Here is a 16357-nt window from a genome sequence, read left to right on the forward strand (position 1 = left end):
AACGATGCATTGTAGACACCAGGCTATTTCTCAGCTGAACAGCTAATAATCACTCCTTACAAGATTCCAGATGTGTGTGTTTCCTCTAATAATGGGGAGTTAAAAATAACACTCCTGATTCTTCCTCCAAATGATGATCAGCTGTCCCACTGCTACCAAGCTTTCCTCAGGAGGGGATGTCATTGAATATCTCAGAGCCGCTCAACAATAAATAAATAAGCATGTTCATCCCATTATTCAAATGCTCTCTTAATTACTTTAGAACTTACTCCAAACTTTTCCAAGTCGACTCATGGTAATGAGCTCTTGGGTTTTCGTCTTCCAGCTCACAACTTCATGCTAAATGGACTGCAACTGGACATACTGCCAGATGAATATTTATCAGTGCTGGATTGTTGTTGGATTTTGAGTCTCGGGATCTGCTAGCATAATTCAACTCCCTACTCACCTTCCCAACTCATCCATCTTTGTGGGGGTAAAAAGCATTATGCTAGCATAAGCTTCCCGTGCTGCATTGAAAGTTTTACAGCTCAAGGGACTGACTGTACAATTAGCTAGATTTTATACGTAGGTGTTACTGAATCCAAGCTTGGTCTGCTTGCAGCAGAACAGGCCAAAAATTGGGAGACAAGGTGCTGAAGCAAGGAATACAACTTTATTTGGAAAGCTAGGCGTCTCAGAAGATGGCAGGCTAGTGCCCCAGAGTATCATCTTATCTGGGTCTGAATGCCAGTTTCTTTTATAGACAGAGACAGAGTAGGAGGTGAGGAAGTGATGTAAAAAGTGAAGGAAAATATCTCTTGGCTTGGCCAGCATCGGGGAGGGGATGTGTTAATTTCTTCTTTCCTGTAGCCATTCACAGGTGGGCAGGGTCAGAATGTCTCCCTGTGAGCTGAACAAAGACACTTCAGTTTAACATTCAGACAGAGAGGCAGGTTCCTCAGGCAGGCCATTATGTATGCTCGCAGCTATAGACAGCATCCTTTTAGTGATTATAGTAACAAAGGCAATGGAGAGCAAACATTAAAGACACACAGATCCAACATGGAGTCAGACTCTGTTCTTCCCTGTGATGTGGGGAAGTGACTCCAGCCCTTCCTCCAGCCAGAGAATACGGTGGATGATGCAATGAGAAATACTGATGGTCTCCTAGGCTTGAAGAAGAGTTGTGGCAGCCTCCTCAATGCTCCACGCAGCATGGTAGACTTTTGGCTCAGGGTTATGAGAATAAGCCATGGATGGGGAGGAAAGCTTGGATCTTAGTTTCAGTTGGCACACCAACTCACTGGGCTGGGGGGCAACTTCTAACTGCTAGGGCCAGTTCATCCATAAAATGAAACTAGTATTCTGACTGTTAATTACAAATTGGCACTTGCCATCCACCTCTACAAAGGATTAAATCATGTGCTGCTGCAGCTGCTGATTTTCAACACTCCCTAAAATGAGGTCGAGGTGGAGAGCAGAAACGAGGCCCTCTGTGTGTGGGAGAAAAGCTGGCAGGACAGCTCTTCAGAGAGTTGGATAGTTTTAGGAGCTGAGTTTTATGAGCCCAATTCTTATACCTCCCCATATCTAGAAAAACACTAAAATCCTTCATTGTGATGACTGCATCTCGCGGCTAGCAGAAAGCTCACCAGACTAGCAGAAACCTTCTAGAAAAAAAAAAAAATCTGCTTGATTGCATGTATATTCCCCTTTCACCAAAATCACATACATACTAACCTCTTTGGAGCAGGTTCTCAGAGTTATCTGAGGTGCTGTCTCCCAGGCTGAAGTCCTCATTTTGCCCCAAATAACTTGCAACTCTCACATTGTACAGTTTTTTTTCAGTCTACATGGATGTGGTTCAATCACTCATACTTATGTGATGAAGCTCCAGTAAAGAAGCTCAGATGAGCTTCCAGATGGCAATGCTTTGTGCATGATGTCACACGTCACAGCTGGGAGGAAGCAATGCTGTCCAGGGCTCTGCAGGGAGAGGTTAGTTGGATCCCTCCCAGGCATCCTTTCTTTCGACTGGTCCTAATTATACCCCTTAGCTATAATAAAGTCGCAGTTCTAAGTGTCACATGTTCCTTAGTTCTCTGAATCATTCTAGTGGATTATTACAACTAGGAGTGGCTTTCAGAAACATGCCAATGAAATTGGTATTAGAAATGTCTCATGGAGACTTTTCCCCTCTTTCCTTCATCCTGTACAATTATCCATAGTCAGCTGAGGTAATGAACACAATCTCACTTCCTTCATTAAAATATCCTGTCCACTGTACAGATCAAAACCATGCTCTTGATTTAACTGCCTGAACTTTTCCCCTCCCCTCACTTGGGTCTCCTTCTGCAGGAGGTTTAGGGTGAGACTTCTTGCTTTGTCTCTCCTCCTTTGATCAACTCTCAGCCTTTGAGTGATGTTGTGGCCCCCTAAGGTCTGAGCAGCAGATCCTGAGAAGAGATCAGGGGTTAGGAAAAATCTTACTCAAACTGTTCAGTGAGTAAAAGAACTTCACACTTTCCGGATCCAGCACACATGAATGCCACATCTTTGGTCCTTTCGGAAGTTCTCTGTAAGGTTCACCCTTCCTGCAACTTCCATGATCAGGAAACACATGTCACCCATTCAGCAGGCCACTGCTCTTTAAAGAGATAAAATAGTAACAAAAGGAAAAATGCAGATATTCCTGCCCTATTCTTTTTACATAATTTCAAGCCAAAGAAAGAAAGGGAAGAGTGACATGTCAAGAATGACTTCATTCTTGTTTACACTTTAACAAAGTAAAATATGTTTAAATGGGTAGAAAAGTCAGTCATACCAACTCAGGGAGCTCAAACCAGGGCTCTGTGGCAACCTAGAGGGGTGGGATGGGGTGGGATGTGGGAGGGAGGGAACATAGGTATACCTGTGACTGATTCATGTTGGTATATGGCAGAAACCAACACAACATTTTAAGGCAATTATCCTCCAATTAAAAATAAATAAAAAAAAAAAAAGTCAGCCATACAGACCTCAGATACCAAAACAACCCTATCTCACTGTAAAGTTTTCCAAGGAATAAAAAAGGTAGCCTTTCCTTTCTCAGCCTCTGCAGTATCTTAAGAGACCATACTCAACCTAAAAACCAAAATAAACACATGGCATCTAAGCAAGAGAACCAGACCAACAATGAAAGCCAGACTCATTTTCACAATTCTCTTAGCTGGTTTTATCTATCAATAATATTCCAACCTTCTTAGAGTAAGAGGAACATTTCCCTAGGAGATTTTAATGCCCTTGGATGATTACTTTCCATCTACAAAGTCACAGTATTCCACTTGTCTCCAGCTAGGGAAGAGATTATATTCAATTCTTCTCTGCACTTTCTGATATATTTAAGTTTTCTAAAAGCAAACAACACCCCCTACCATAACCCATATAAACTATAAATTCAGGGAGACATCTTCAGTAGGTACTAAAGAACTTCAAGACCAAAAAAAAAGCTTAAGTGCAGTATTTGCACTTTGCACATAAACTTCTAAATAAAAAGTGTTCTTTTATGAATCTCGTTTTAAACTTTCCCTGTTCCTTCTATTTTTGAATCCAATTATACTAACAACAGTTATACAGACACACTGGGCTCTGGGAGGAGCTCTCGGTAGCCAGTGGCTCCATCCTCCTGTTTTCCATTAGAAAAAGAACTAGCCGAAGCTATTAGTGAAAAATGTCTTTTTTCTTTTTCATATTTCCAAAATAATGCTGATGGGGGAAAAATGGACTTGGAAATTTGGGAAAGCATTTTGATTCATATTCTGCCAACTCTTTTGAAGCAAGAGTCACGCTGCTTCTTCGCACATTCAGCTTCACAAAGACTGTCTACATCTCTGTCCACTTATTCACAGGCTCCTGTGGGGCTTAGAGAAAGACCAGGCTTGGTTTGGGCAGGGGGAGTTATTAAGACGTAGCAAGCTATTCAAACCCTGGATCTCCAAGGAGATTTTGCGTTTCATCCTGAGAGCAATATGTGGCATTTGCCAAAGTGGTCAAGGAGATGCTGGCAGTTTCCAGAGTGTGCACAGTGAGTGGAGAGACTTTGGGGCACTTGGCAAAAGCACCCACCTGTCTTGCCACTGGAACATCTGCACAAGTCTTCAGAGATTCAATTAGAATCCCTCGCAGTTTTATGTTTTTCTTAAGTCTCTGAAGTTTTGCCTCATCTGCACCAGTCCCTGGTGATCTTGTCCCTATCCCTACATATATATGAACACAGAGAGATACCTACATGCTCCTAGATACATATGAATTAAAAAGCTTTGTGGGGACTCGCCTGGGGGTCCAGTGGTTAAGAATCTGCTTGCCAATGCAGGGGATATGGGTTCAATCCCATCTCTGGGAAGATCCCACATGCCTTGGGGCAACTACTGAAGCCCATGTGCCTAGAGCCTGTGCTCCACAAGAGAAGCCGCTGCAACAAGAAGCCGGCAGACCACAACTAGAGTAGCCCCCACTCTCTGCAACTAGAGAAAGACGGAGAGCAGCAACAAAGACCCAGCGCAACCAAAAGTGAATGAATAAATGAAAATAAAAAGCTTTTGCATAGCGAAGCTTGCAACATCAACGAAACAAAAAGGGAATGGAAGACAATATTTGTAAATAAGGTATCCAATAAGGAGTTAATACCCAAATTATTAAAAGGAAAACCCAAACGATTAAAGAAATCACATAATTCAATGTGAAACAAACATACAATTCACTTGAAAATATGGGCAGAGGACCCACAGAGACATTTCTCTAAGGAAGGCATTCAGATGGCCTACATGCTCGAGAAAATATGTTCCGCCTCACTAATTGGGACTTCCCTGGTGGTCCAGTGGCTAAGACTCCAATCTCCCAATGCAGGGGGCCCAGGTACAATCCCTGGTCTGGGAACTAGATCCCACATGACCCCACTAAGTACCGGGGTCCAGCCCCGGCGGAGTCCAGGGGTTCCCTTTGGATGAGCGGCATCGGCGAAGAAAAGAAAGCGAGTCGAGTCTTGGTTGAGTGCAGGATCAAGACTACTTTATTCTTTTACATCAGTGCTTATATACCCTAAACCAATAATCCTTTAAAGAGGTTTAAGGAGGGGGGAATGATAAGATTGTACCAGGTGCATAATCATGGGTTACATCATAAATAACTTTCCAGAACAGTCAATACCTACACATAACTTTTAAACAATTCAATGGCAGCAGCTAGTCAACTGTGAAAAGCCATCTACAAACCTTATCTTGGGAAGCTCAGCCCCGGGCGGACTTAGCTCTGGTATGTAATCCTAAGGGTCAGAGGTCTCATGAATTCCCTCCTGATCACACCCTAATGAATCTTCTCAATGGACTCTATCTACTTTTGCTTATGGGATAGATAGGCCTGTTTATTGGGACCCATGTGCCCCCAGGGACTGTGTTGCTGCCACGCAAAAGTTTCAAGGAGGGATTTTAGGTAAGAGTCAGACTAGTTTTTAGGGAATACAGAAGAACGCCTAGCATCAGAAGATGAAAGGACGAAGGCCTGGGAGTGGATGGTGGGGCCGTCTCGAGAAACCCCCGGAGGTCCAGACGCCTTTGCGTGCCAGCTCCTTGAACCCAGACCTTGTCATGGGCGGGGTTTCTCTTGCCGGCTCCCGACAACTAAGGGTTCACACGCCACAGCTAAATATCTCACATGCTGCCACTAAGACCCAGCACCGGCAAATAAATAAATACAGAAATGAAAAAAAGAATTTAGAAAAAAATCACAAGAAAAATGAAAATCAAAACCACAACGTAACCACCCAGGAGTGACTGTAACCCGCTAACGGACTCTGTCCTTTCTCCTTACAAAGCCCTCTTTACGGAGGTGGGATGCTTTTCCATTTGATGGGAAGCTCTGCCATGTTTTCATTCTTTATTAAAAAAAATGTATTCATTTACTGGCTGTGCTGGATCTTAGTCGCTGTGTGGGCTTTTCTCTAGTTGTGACGGGCTTCTCACCGTGGTGTCCTCTCTTGCTGCTGAGCACCGGCTCTCGGCGTGTGGGCTGGCTGCAGTAGTTGCGATTCCTGGGCTCTAGGGCACAGGCTCAGTAGTTGTGCTGCATAGCCTAAGTTGCTCCAAATCAAGACCAGGGACTGAACCTGTATCTCCTGCATTGGCAGGCAGATTCTTTACCACAGAGACCACAGATGCCCCCAAGTTTTCATTGCTGGTTTGCTTCTTCCACCAAGCCCAGCCCTGTTGCCATGGGAACTGCTGTCATCTGCAGGCTACTTTCAATAGGTTCCTCATCGCTAAGGCGATACCCCTTGCTTCCCCATCCCCAGTGTAAGTCTCCTTGATCTCCACCTCCCCAGCCTCTGTAAAGTCTCCGTGTCCAAAGGGGGATGCCTAGCTGGCTATGACTCATCCTGTAATTGAATTTAGACGCTTCTATTTTAGAAATGAGTTCCCATTATGCCTGGGCCAAATGTCAAGTATCCAAATGGAGAGAATATTGAAAGTAACTTGGAGAAGTGGCAGGCTTCATTTGAATAATCATGTTGAAATAGCAAGCACTTCTCTCTACAAAGTGGGGCCACCTCTCCTCTGGTCACTGTGGAGGTTCATGGAATTATCCCCTGGCTAATACAGGAGCTCTTCCTACAAGCACTAGCCACCTTTCCAAATAATCTTTGTTGTTATTCTTAGTGGTGACTTCTGACCATTTTCACTTTTATATGTGCACACACTTTTTAGATATTTGACGGTAAATACCCTTCTCTATAATTATGAGAATGATTGGTTAAGACAGATACTGCAAAGGATCGAGGACTTCGGGATGAACTATAATTTGGGTCCAGGTATGGATGGTTGAGGCACCCCATGAAACACCCACATTTGGACTAGCTCATGATGCATGTATATTACAGCTGTCATTTCCAGAGTGAGTTTGGACAGTCACTAGTGAGTCCTCCAATAACATAAAATGCTTCTTATTTTCTCATGGGGACCCATTAGGCTAAGTGCACTAGAGGTGAAAGGTAGTGGCTTTTAAAGATAACATAAATTTCCTTCTCTTTCCTAGCAGAAAAAAAATCAAGGGTAAATGAGAGGTTTTTTTCCCCTCTAGGTCAACCTGCTCACATATTCAGGGTAATGTCTTAGAGGTTCTTATAGGGAGAGTTGAGTCTAATGTTCTCACTGCTGTAGTATCTTTTATTTTTACATCAAATGATTTGGATCACCTGGCTTTATTTTTTTTAAATCAAGCTTTACCAGCCTCACTTTTTCAACGTAATTATAACACCTTCAGGACGTGATTTTCACCCTGTTCTCTCTTTCTCTTTCATATACACATGCATATACACATACACAGACAGAGTGCAGGAAAAGCTTAGGGGAAACTGGTTTGGATGTTTTCACCCTTGGTCAATGATTAGAAGAGGATGGTTGTGCCCTGTTGTGAATTCCTGGGTCATCAGCTACTTGGAGTCATGGAGTTGCCTCTGATGACTATTGTAGGACCTTCCTTCCAAACCGCTCCTTTAAATTCCATTTCTTAGATTTGGTCGTCAGATATGCAAGTTCTACTCTTGAGGTTATGTGAGCTAGTTATGAGCACAGGCAGGACAAAAGGTTCCATAAACTGCCTCACACAGGATAAGCCATCCTCCTATAGGAGAGCAAAGGCAGAAGGGAGAACCACTGTTGAGATAAGAAGGTTGTCTCCTACACTGTTGGTGGGGATGTAAATTGGCGCAGCCACTGTGGAAAACAGTATGGAGGCTCCTTAAAAACTAAAAATAAAACTATCATATGACACAAGAATCCCACTCATAGGCAAATATCCAGAGAAAACTCTAATTCAAAAAGTTATGTGCACCACAGTGTTCATAGCAGCACTATTTACAATAGCCAAGACATGGAAGCAACCCAAGTATCCATCAGCAGAAGAATGGATAAGGAAGACATGGTACATATATACAGCAAAGTATTACTCAGCTATAAAAAGAATGAAATGATGCCATTTGCTGCAAGATGGATGGAGCTAGAGATTATCATACATAAGTGAAGTAAGTCAATAGAGAAGGACAAATATCATATGATATCACTTGTATATGAAATCTAAAATATGACACAAATGAACTTATATACAAAACAGAAATAGACTCACAGACATTGAAAGACATCTTACTGTAACCAAATAGCAAAATGGGGGAAAGATAAATTAGGAGGCTAGGATTAACAGATTCAGACTACTATGTAAAAAGTAGGCTTCCCCAGTGACTGAGTCGGTAAAGAATCCGCCTACAATACAGGAGACCGCCTGTAATGCAGGAAACATGGGTTGATCCCTGGGTCAAGGATATCCCCTGGAGAAGGAAGTGGCAACCCACTCCAGTATTCTTGCCTGGGAAATCCCATGGGCAGAAGAGCTTGATGGGCTACAGTCCATGGGGTCACAAAGAGTTGGACATGACTTAGCAACTAAACACCACCATCTCCATATATAAAGTAGATAATCAGCACGGACCTATAGATAGCACAGGGAACTAGATTCAATATTTTGTAATAACCTATAAGGGAAAAGAATTTGAAAAAGAATGTATTTATAACTGAATCACTTTGCTGTATGCCTGAAACTAACACAAATTATAAATCAGCTATACTTCAATAAAAAGATAAGAGAGTTGCAACTGAAAGGCAGTGTCAGAATAACAATAGTTAACCTTTTCGGAGTCATCATGGTACACCATGTGCTGTCCTAAACTCTATCTCTCATATTAAAATTTGTATCATAAAATAGTTTGAAATTATAGAACAATAATGAGGCCAATGTACAGACCATAGAAATATAGGATGTTTTGTATTTTTGCTTAAGTTCTAACTTTTTTTTTCAATAAATAAGACATTACTGATGCCACTTAAAAATTAAAAAGCTTAAAAATTTTAATTCCTCTCTCCTGTGCCATGATCGTGACTTTCATTCAGTTTACTTATGTTTAAGCAAATATAATCGAATTCATTGTCGCTACTATTATTTTGAACAGATTATCTGTTAGATCAAGAAGAAGAAAAATAAAAATTTTTACTATGACCTCAAAAATGTTTCTTCTTAAAAATAATTATTTATTTTTGGCTGTGTTGGCTCTCGGTTGCTGTGAAAGTGCTTTCTCTAGCTGTGAGGAGTAGGGGCTGCTCTCCAGTTGCGGTGCACGGGCTTCTCATCGTGGCGGCTTCTCCTGTTGTGGACACAGGTTCTAGTCATGCGGGCTCCAGTAGTTAGGGTGCACAGGTTCCGTAGTTGCAGCTCCAGGGCTCCAGAATACAGGCTCAACAGGTGTGGCGCACAGGCTTAGTGGCTCCTCTGTATGTGGGATCTTCCTGGATCAGAGATCAAACCCATTTCTCCTGCCCTAGCAGGAGGATTCTTTACCACTGATCCATCAGGGAAGCCCCAAAATCTTTATTTCTTAGTGATGAAAGGGCTCCACAGAGACTGGTGAACCACTCTAGCTCAATATCCATTTCAGCAGATCCTTTTTTCTCGGCTGCACTGGGTCTTAGTTGCAGCATGCGGGATCTAGTTCCCTGAGGAGGGATCGAACCCAGGCCCCCTGCATTGGGAGTGTGGAGTCTTAGCCACTGGACCAACAGTGAAGTCCGCTCAACAGATTCCATCTTAAGAAATAAAAATTATGTTAAATCTGCCTACTCTCAAATTCTTGCTTTGCTTCACAGCATTCCTGTAGTTCATCTGGTAGCATTTTATAGGTTATCTAAGAATAGTGCCATATGCAGTTTCTTTCTTCCTTGCCACTGGTCTCCAGTCTCCTGTTTTTCCTAACAACAATATCTTGGATTAGTCATTTCCTTGTATGATGTGTGTGTCTGTGTGTATGTATTTGTGTGTTCTTGTGTGTGTGTGGCTCACTCTTTGTGCATCTTGTGAATGTTTTGTCTCACAGGAAAACAACTGTGGATATTTTACTGGTCATCATCAAGCTAAGTGTTGTACATACCCTTAGATTGGAAATATCATTCTATTTCTTTCTTTCTTACTGTTGCTCAGGCAAATGGCAAGCCTCCTCTGAGGCTGTTTCCTAGGCAATTTCCTTTCTGTGCACATCAATACTATTTTTAGATTTCAGATTGGATATAAAAAAATGATGCCCACACAATGCTTGCATAAATAGAGCTAAAAGTAGTTTGAGAAATTTGACCCTCAGAAATGAACTTCATTTGTTTCCCATGAAATCCGTGCTGCCGGAGGGAACAAAGACAATTGTGTTTATGGTTCTCAACATTTCCTCAAAAATTCAAGCAGTAAAGAAAGGCTGCATGTAAATTTATTTGTTAAATAGCACTGTTTTATTGATACCCATTTATTTAATAAAACCTTTTGTCCAATTCAGATATAAAATATTCCATTAAGGAAAACCAGGAAAGATAAAGGCTTCCCAGGTGGCACAGTGGTAAAGAACCCGCTTGACAATGCAGGAGATGCAGGAGATGCGGGTTCAATTCCTGGGTCAGGAAGATCCCCTGGAGAAGGAAATGGCAACCCACACCTGTATTTTTGCCTGGAAAATCCCATGGACAGAGGAGCCTGGAGGTCTACAGTCCATAGGGTCCCAAAGAGTTGGACATGACTGAAGTGACTTAGCACACATAGGAAAGATAAAGTAGGGAGGAGAGTTTAGGTGCCACCCTGAAAACTAAAGTGATGAAGGTGGGGAAAACCAGCATCCAACATGGATTTCCAGTAAGCGACATGACATCACAAATCCCAGAAAATCAAACTTACATGCCAATCAAACAGACTGTGAGGAAAAGGCTGACTTATTCCCTCCATTCATGTTTCTAAAAGAATCTAGAAACCAGAGAAAGTAGCTTTTGATGCACATGCAGCGCAGAGACTGGTGGGGCTGAATGAGGAGCCAAAGGCACAAAATTTAACGAGGTCTTCATTCTCAGTAGGGCTTCCCAGATGGCACAGTGGTCAAGAATGCACCTGCCCATGTAGGAGATGCAAGACGCTTGGGTTCAATCCCTGGGTTGGGAAGATACCCTGGAGGAGGAAATGGCAACCCACTCCAGTATTCTTGCCTGAAAAATTCCATGGACAGAGGTGCCTGGTGGGCTACAGCTCAAGGAGTCTCAAAGAGTTGCACATGACTGAGCGACCAAGAGCACACACACACACACACACACACACACACACACACACACACACACCACTCTCAGTGTTGTACAGTGTACACCCCTGGCATCCTGGACCTCAGTCCCAGCCCTTTGCATATGTGAATAAAAGCAAGAGCAGAGCTTACTACAATGAAGTATCACCTCACACCGGTCAGAATGGCCATCAGTCAAAAAGTCTACAAACAATGAATGCTGGAGAGGGTGTGGAGAAAAAAGAGAACCCTCCTACACCATTGGTAGGAATGTAAATTGGTGCAACCATCATGGAGAACAGTAGGCAGTTTCCTTTAAAAACTAAAAATAGAGCTACCATAAGGTCCAGCAATCCCACTCTTGGGCATAGATCCTGAGAAAACCATCATTCAGAGAAGTACATGCACCCCAGTGTTCACTGCAGCACTATTTACAATAGCCAAGACATGGAGGCAATATAAATGTTCATCAACAGATGAATGGATAAAGTTGTGCTTCATATACACAATGGAATACTACTCAACCATAAAAAAGAATGAAATAATGCCACTTGAAGCAACATGGATGGACCCAGAGCTTATCATATTAAGTGACATAAGTTAGACAAAGACAAACATCATATGATACCACTTATATGTGGAATCTAGAAAAAAAAATGATGTGAATGGACTTATTTACAAAACAAAAGCAGACTCACAGACATAGAAAACAAACATGGTTACCAAAGGGGAAAGGAGAGGGGAATAAATTAAAAATTTGGGATTAACAGATACACACTACTATATATAAAGTTGATAAACAACAAAGACCTACTGTATAGCACAGAGAACTATATCCAATATCTTGTAATAACCTACAATGGAAAAGAATCTGAAAAAGAATATATATAATATGTACAACTGAACCATTTTGCTGTACATGTGAAACTAACACGATACTGTAAATCAACTATACTTTAAAAAAAAAAGAGCAGAGGTCATTGTTAATAAGAGCAGTGGCTACATTCTGTTACCTTTTTAAAAAATCATTTATTTGTTTATTTATTTTTGGCTGGGCTGGGTCTTCATTGCTGCGAGGGCTTTTCTCTAGTTGCTGCAAGTGGGGGCTACGCTCTAGTTGCGGTGCATGGGCTTCCCATTACAGTGACATCTCTTGTCACAGAGCACAGGCTCAGGGCATGGGCTTTAGTAGTTGCTGCTTGTGGGCTCACAAGTTGCAGTTCTCAGGCTCGAGAGCACAGACTCAATAGTTGTGATGCACAAGCTTAGTTACTCTGCAGCATGTGGGATCTTCCCAGACCAGGGATCAAACCCGGGTCCCCTGCGTCGGTGGGTGCATTCTTTACCGCAGAGCCACCAGGGGTAAAGTCCCTGGTCTTTTACATATGTCTACTCTCGGGCCACAAACAAGTGATGATCACTGAACTTTACCAAGGACTTACAAAAGACATACTCTCAAATCCTTTCTAAACCAAAAGGCTATTTCCCCAGAGATAATGAGTAACATCCACGATTTCTAGGTTTATTGGGTTAGCACTGAGCTGGTCCCAAGAAGTGTGCAAAAACATCCTATGAGCTTCCCAGGATCCCTTGGAGTTTATCTAGGGGCACATTTTGGTTTCCAAACCCAGCTACTTTGCTCTCTCTGATATCTGCTTAGAAAGGGATCCCGCCAGACCACCACAAATGAAGTTCTGTTAAATCATCCCCTATTGCTGATCAGACTCACGGCTCCACCATTCAAAAAACAGAAGGCATAAAGGTGAATACAAACATGAGAAAGGAGTTCACATCTGGTCCTGCAGCCTCTCCATGTAGTCTCTGAAGCCCTGGGACTCCCCCAGCCCCATATCTGGGCAGACCCACTGGATGTTGTCATCACTGTCAAACAGGATGGAGTTGGTGTAGGGGCCGCCGTCCTCTGGGAGGATGGTGGTGTAGGAAGTAAACTTGACCCTCTTCCTCTTGGGGCCTGTGGAACTCAGAGGGTCGTTTTTCATGTCTTTCTCATAGACATAGTCAGAAGGTCTGAGCAGCTGACTATGGAAAGTCTTCTGGGAACCGCCATTCAGAAGGAAGTTCCTCTCCTTGAACTGCAGCCCCCTGTCAATCATGGTGGTGCACTCCTCCGATGGGAGGGTCACGTCCACCGGGTTCTCTAGAAGCTCCACGTCGTTCCCCAGCCAGACCCAGTCATGGGAATGGGGGATGTTGCTTTGCTCACTCATGGTAAATCTTCTGTGTCTGTATATCCATTTCATACAACTCCATTCATTATCCCGGTATAAATAATATGTGTAACCCCATGACTGGGAGGAACAAATGTGTATACTCTGATGGATGCAGTTGGATGTATGTGAACTAACTGAATGTCACAGAGATGAATCTGACTTTGAATCTTCTCAAAATGGTTTAAAAGATCACAGGATACCTCTGAGCAGCCCATCAGGCTACTCCTGGAGATAATATCACCTCAAGCATCCTTTATTAGGAAGACAAGCTTCTCTGAAGCATCTGAGAAAAGAGGTATTATGCAGATAGGTATGCTTGAAAGGCTCAGTGACCTTGGTATAACTGAAATGGATTTGCTACAAGATTAACGATGGAGCAGAGGTTTCAAGTTGTCCATAATTAATACAAGCCAACAGATACTTAGGTGCCTGTTAGCCACACTGGCTTAAGCAGGGGAAATAGAATTTTCAAGTACCAATTATTACTTATTTTAGAAAAGAGAAGACGTGTGATCTTTAGTTGTGGTCTGAGGCAGTCTTCTTCCCACGGATAAGTGCATGCATCCTAATTTGCTTCAGTCATGTCTGAATCTTTGTGACCCTGTGAACCATAGCCTGCCAGGCTTCTCTGTCCATGGGATTCTCCAGGTAGGAATAATGAAGTGGGTCACCATGCTCTCTTCCAGGGGATCTTCCTGACCCAAGGATCGAACCTGTGTCTCTTATGTCTCTTGAATTGGCAGGCAGGTCCTTTTCCATGAGAGCCATCTGGGAAGCCCCTTTTGCACAGAAAACCTGCCACAATCTGATAGTTGGGACACATGGTCAGTGTGTAAAAGCTTAGAGACAGGATAAGAAGCAGGAAGAAGTTTCAAGAATCACTACTCCAAGCTATGAACCCCAGCTCTACCGATCTCCTTTGAGAAGCGGTCACAACTGTGCAAGAACAAAAGATCTCTGGAATCTTACCTGCTGTGGGGCTTGAAGAATGTCCTGTGCAGCTGCTATTGAGATGATGGCTCTTTCGTCCAATCTGTGAGACTGCAGAGAAAGAGACAAGCTGGCCACCAGCTGCACACCCAGGTCCATGATAGTGATGTGGTCATCTAGGACGGTCATTGTCTTCTCAGCCAGGATGGAGTCAGAGAGAGGCAACAGAACCTGTAGAAACCCTAGTTTCTGCTCCTCACAACACTAATGAGAAAAAAGGAAAGAAAAAGGTAGAATACCTACAGAAGTAAATGGAAGAGGAGCCCTTTATAATCAAGGGCTATGAGCTCATGGTCATCAAAGAGTTAACTTCTTCCATTTGATGGGGTTATAGCATCTGTAAAACAACAAGGAAATGTGCATCTGTTATCTAGGTACTTCAGGGAGGAACCAGAGATTCTGTGATTGCCATATGACTGATTTAATATTTGAGTTCTTACCAGTTTTCCTAGCCCAAATCCAATTTTGTCACTACATAGCCACATCCTTTCAATCATTAATTCTTGAGCCTGGCTTTTGTAAGTCAGTGGAGACTTGAGAGACTGCAGCTTTTCCACAAACAAGAGGCAGACTGAGACATGGGGGAAGGGTCTGTCCCAGGAAGGCCCCACAGGGTCCTGGTCTGTTACAGACTTGCACCAGGGCCCTCATTGTTACAGGCACCCCCTCCCTTTCTCCTCCTCCTCCATGTCTTCACTCTCTTAGTGGTCTTGGGAATCAAACAAAACCAAAATGAGCATAATAAGTATCTTCAATTTTCTAGTGATGGTGGGACTCTACAGAGTAAAATGTCTGGGCAGGGCTCCTCTCCAGATCAGAAAGGCCCATCACTGATTTCTTTACCAATCTCTTCAGTCATCAGGCACTAATTACTGCTTCCTGTCCAGAATCTAGAAGACAAAGACACTGTCTCTGGCCTTCAGTTTGGTTTTGCTCAAGTGAAAGATACAACGTCAGACAAGCCATTACAGGATGAAAAGGATGAGTCCATGGTCCCTTAATTTTTTTACATGTTAGAATCCCTTGGTGGGAGGCTCAACATCCCACTGCTATTTCAGCCCATGGCACTTCAGTTAGAATGTCTTGGGGTTGGAGCCAAGAATCCATACATCCTAAAGTAACTATTTTATTTATTGGCTGCACCATGTGGCATGTGGAATCTAGTTCCATGACCAGGGATCAAACCTATGCCCCCTGCATTGGAAGCACAGAGTTTTAACCACTGGATAACCAGGGAAGTCCTGAGAATCCATTGATTTTAAAGAGTCCTTGTTGATTCCAGTGTGAAATAAACCTTGGGAACCACTAGTTTGAGCTCTAGAATGAAACAAACCCAATTCCTTGACCAGGTCCACTCTGTCTCAAAGGACTTGAGCACCCGATCCTTATATAAAATCCTTATGTACCTCTCATGTGGATTTTGTATTTAATAGCATTAGGGAAATAAGACAGGCCATATGTTTGGTCTGATGACGGTATGTAGCGCTCAACAGAATTTCAGAGTGATGGTTATTAAGGATGCTAGGAGGGAATTTCACAGGGTTCAGCATAGGTTCTGTAGGACACAGAGAAAGAATGACTCTCTGGATCTTAGGGAACCACTTGCGGGGGAGGAAACGGGCTTGTTAGTAATGACAAACCCCCCATGTCACCGCCATGGCTCTGAACTGGTGACAAAACACAAAAGATTACAACAAAAGATGCTCCTACGCCTTTTATAACTTAAATTCTAAGGGTTTAGGGAGATGGGAGACAGAACAATAGATGACGACTAAAATATCTATTTATGAACTTCCATGGTCGTCCAGTGGTTAAGAATCTGCCTGTCAATGCAGGGGACACAGATTCGATCCCTGGTCCAAGAAAATCCCATATGCTGTGAAGTAACTAAGCCTGCGCGCCTCAACTACCAAGCCCAGGTGCCTAGAGCTTGTGCTCCAAAAAAAAGTAGACCCCACTCACTGCAATTAGAGAAAGTCTGCATGTGGCAACAAAG

At 42.9% G+C, this 16357-nt stretch overlaps 1 protein-coding gene across 6 annotated transcripts in view; it reads right to left on the reverse strand.

Moving 5' to 3' along the window:
• Positions 1–333: 333 nt before the first annotated feature.
• The window catches only part of LOC110149985 (transmembrane protein 132B-like), a 92753-nt gene continuing 76729 nt past the window's right edge, over positions 334–16357 (reverse strand). For 3 of the 6 annotated variants that reach the window (XM_070475076.1, XM_070475079.1, XM_070475078.1), the window contains one exon: positions 4815–14565. In XM_070475076.1, coding sequence (XP_070331177.1) covers positions 12928–13401 — 474 coding nt within the window. In that variant the 5' untranslated portion in view covers positions 13402–14565 and the 3' untranslated portion in view covers positions 4815–12927. Of the gene's footprint in view, positions 893–4814; positions 14566–16357 lie in introns of those variants that run through there. The other 3 variants (XR_011490654.1, XM_070475077.1, XR_011490653.1) reach the window with 3 other exon arrangements.

The sequence above is a fragment of the Odocoileus virginianus genome, chromosome 12, assembly GCF_023699985.2.
Source record: "Odocoileus virginianus isolate 20LAN1187 ecotype Illinois chromosome 12, Ovbor_1.2, whole genome shotgun sequence".
Classification (NCBI taxonomy): Eukaryota; Metazoa; Chordata; class Mammalia; order Artiodactyla; family Cervidae; genus Odocoileus; species Odocoileus virginianus.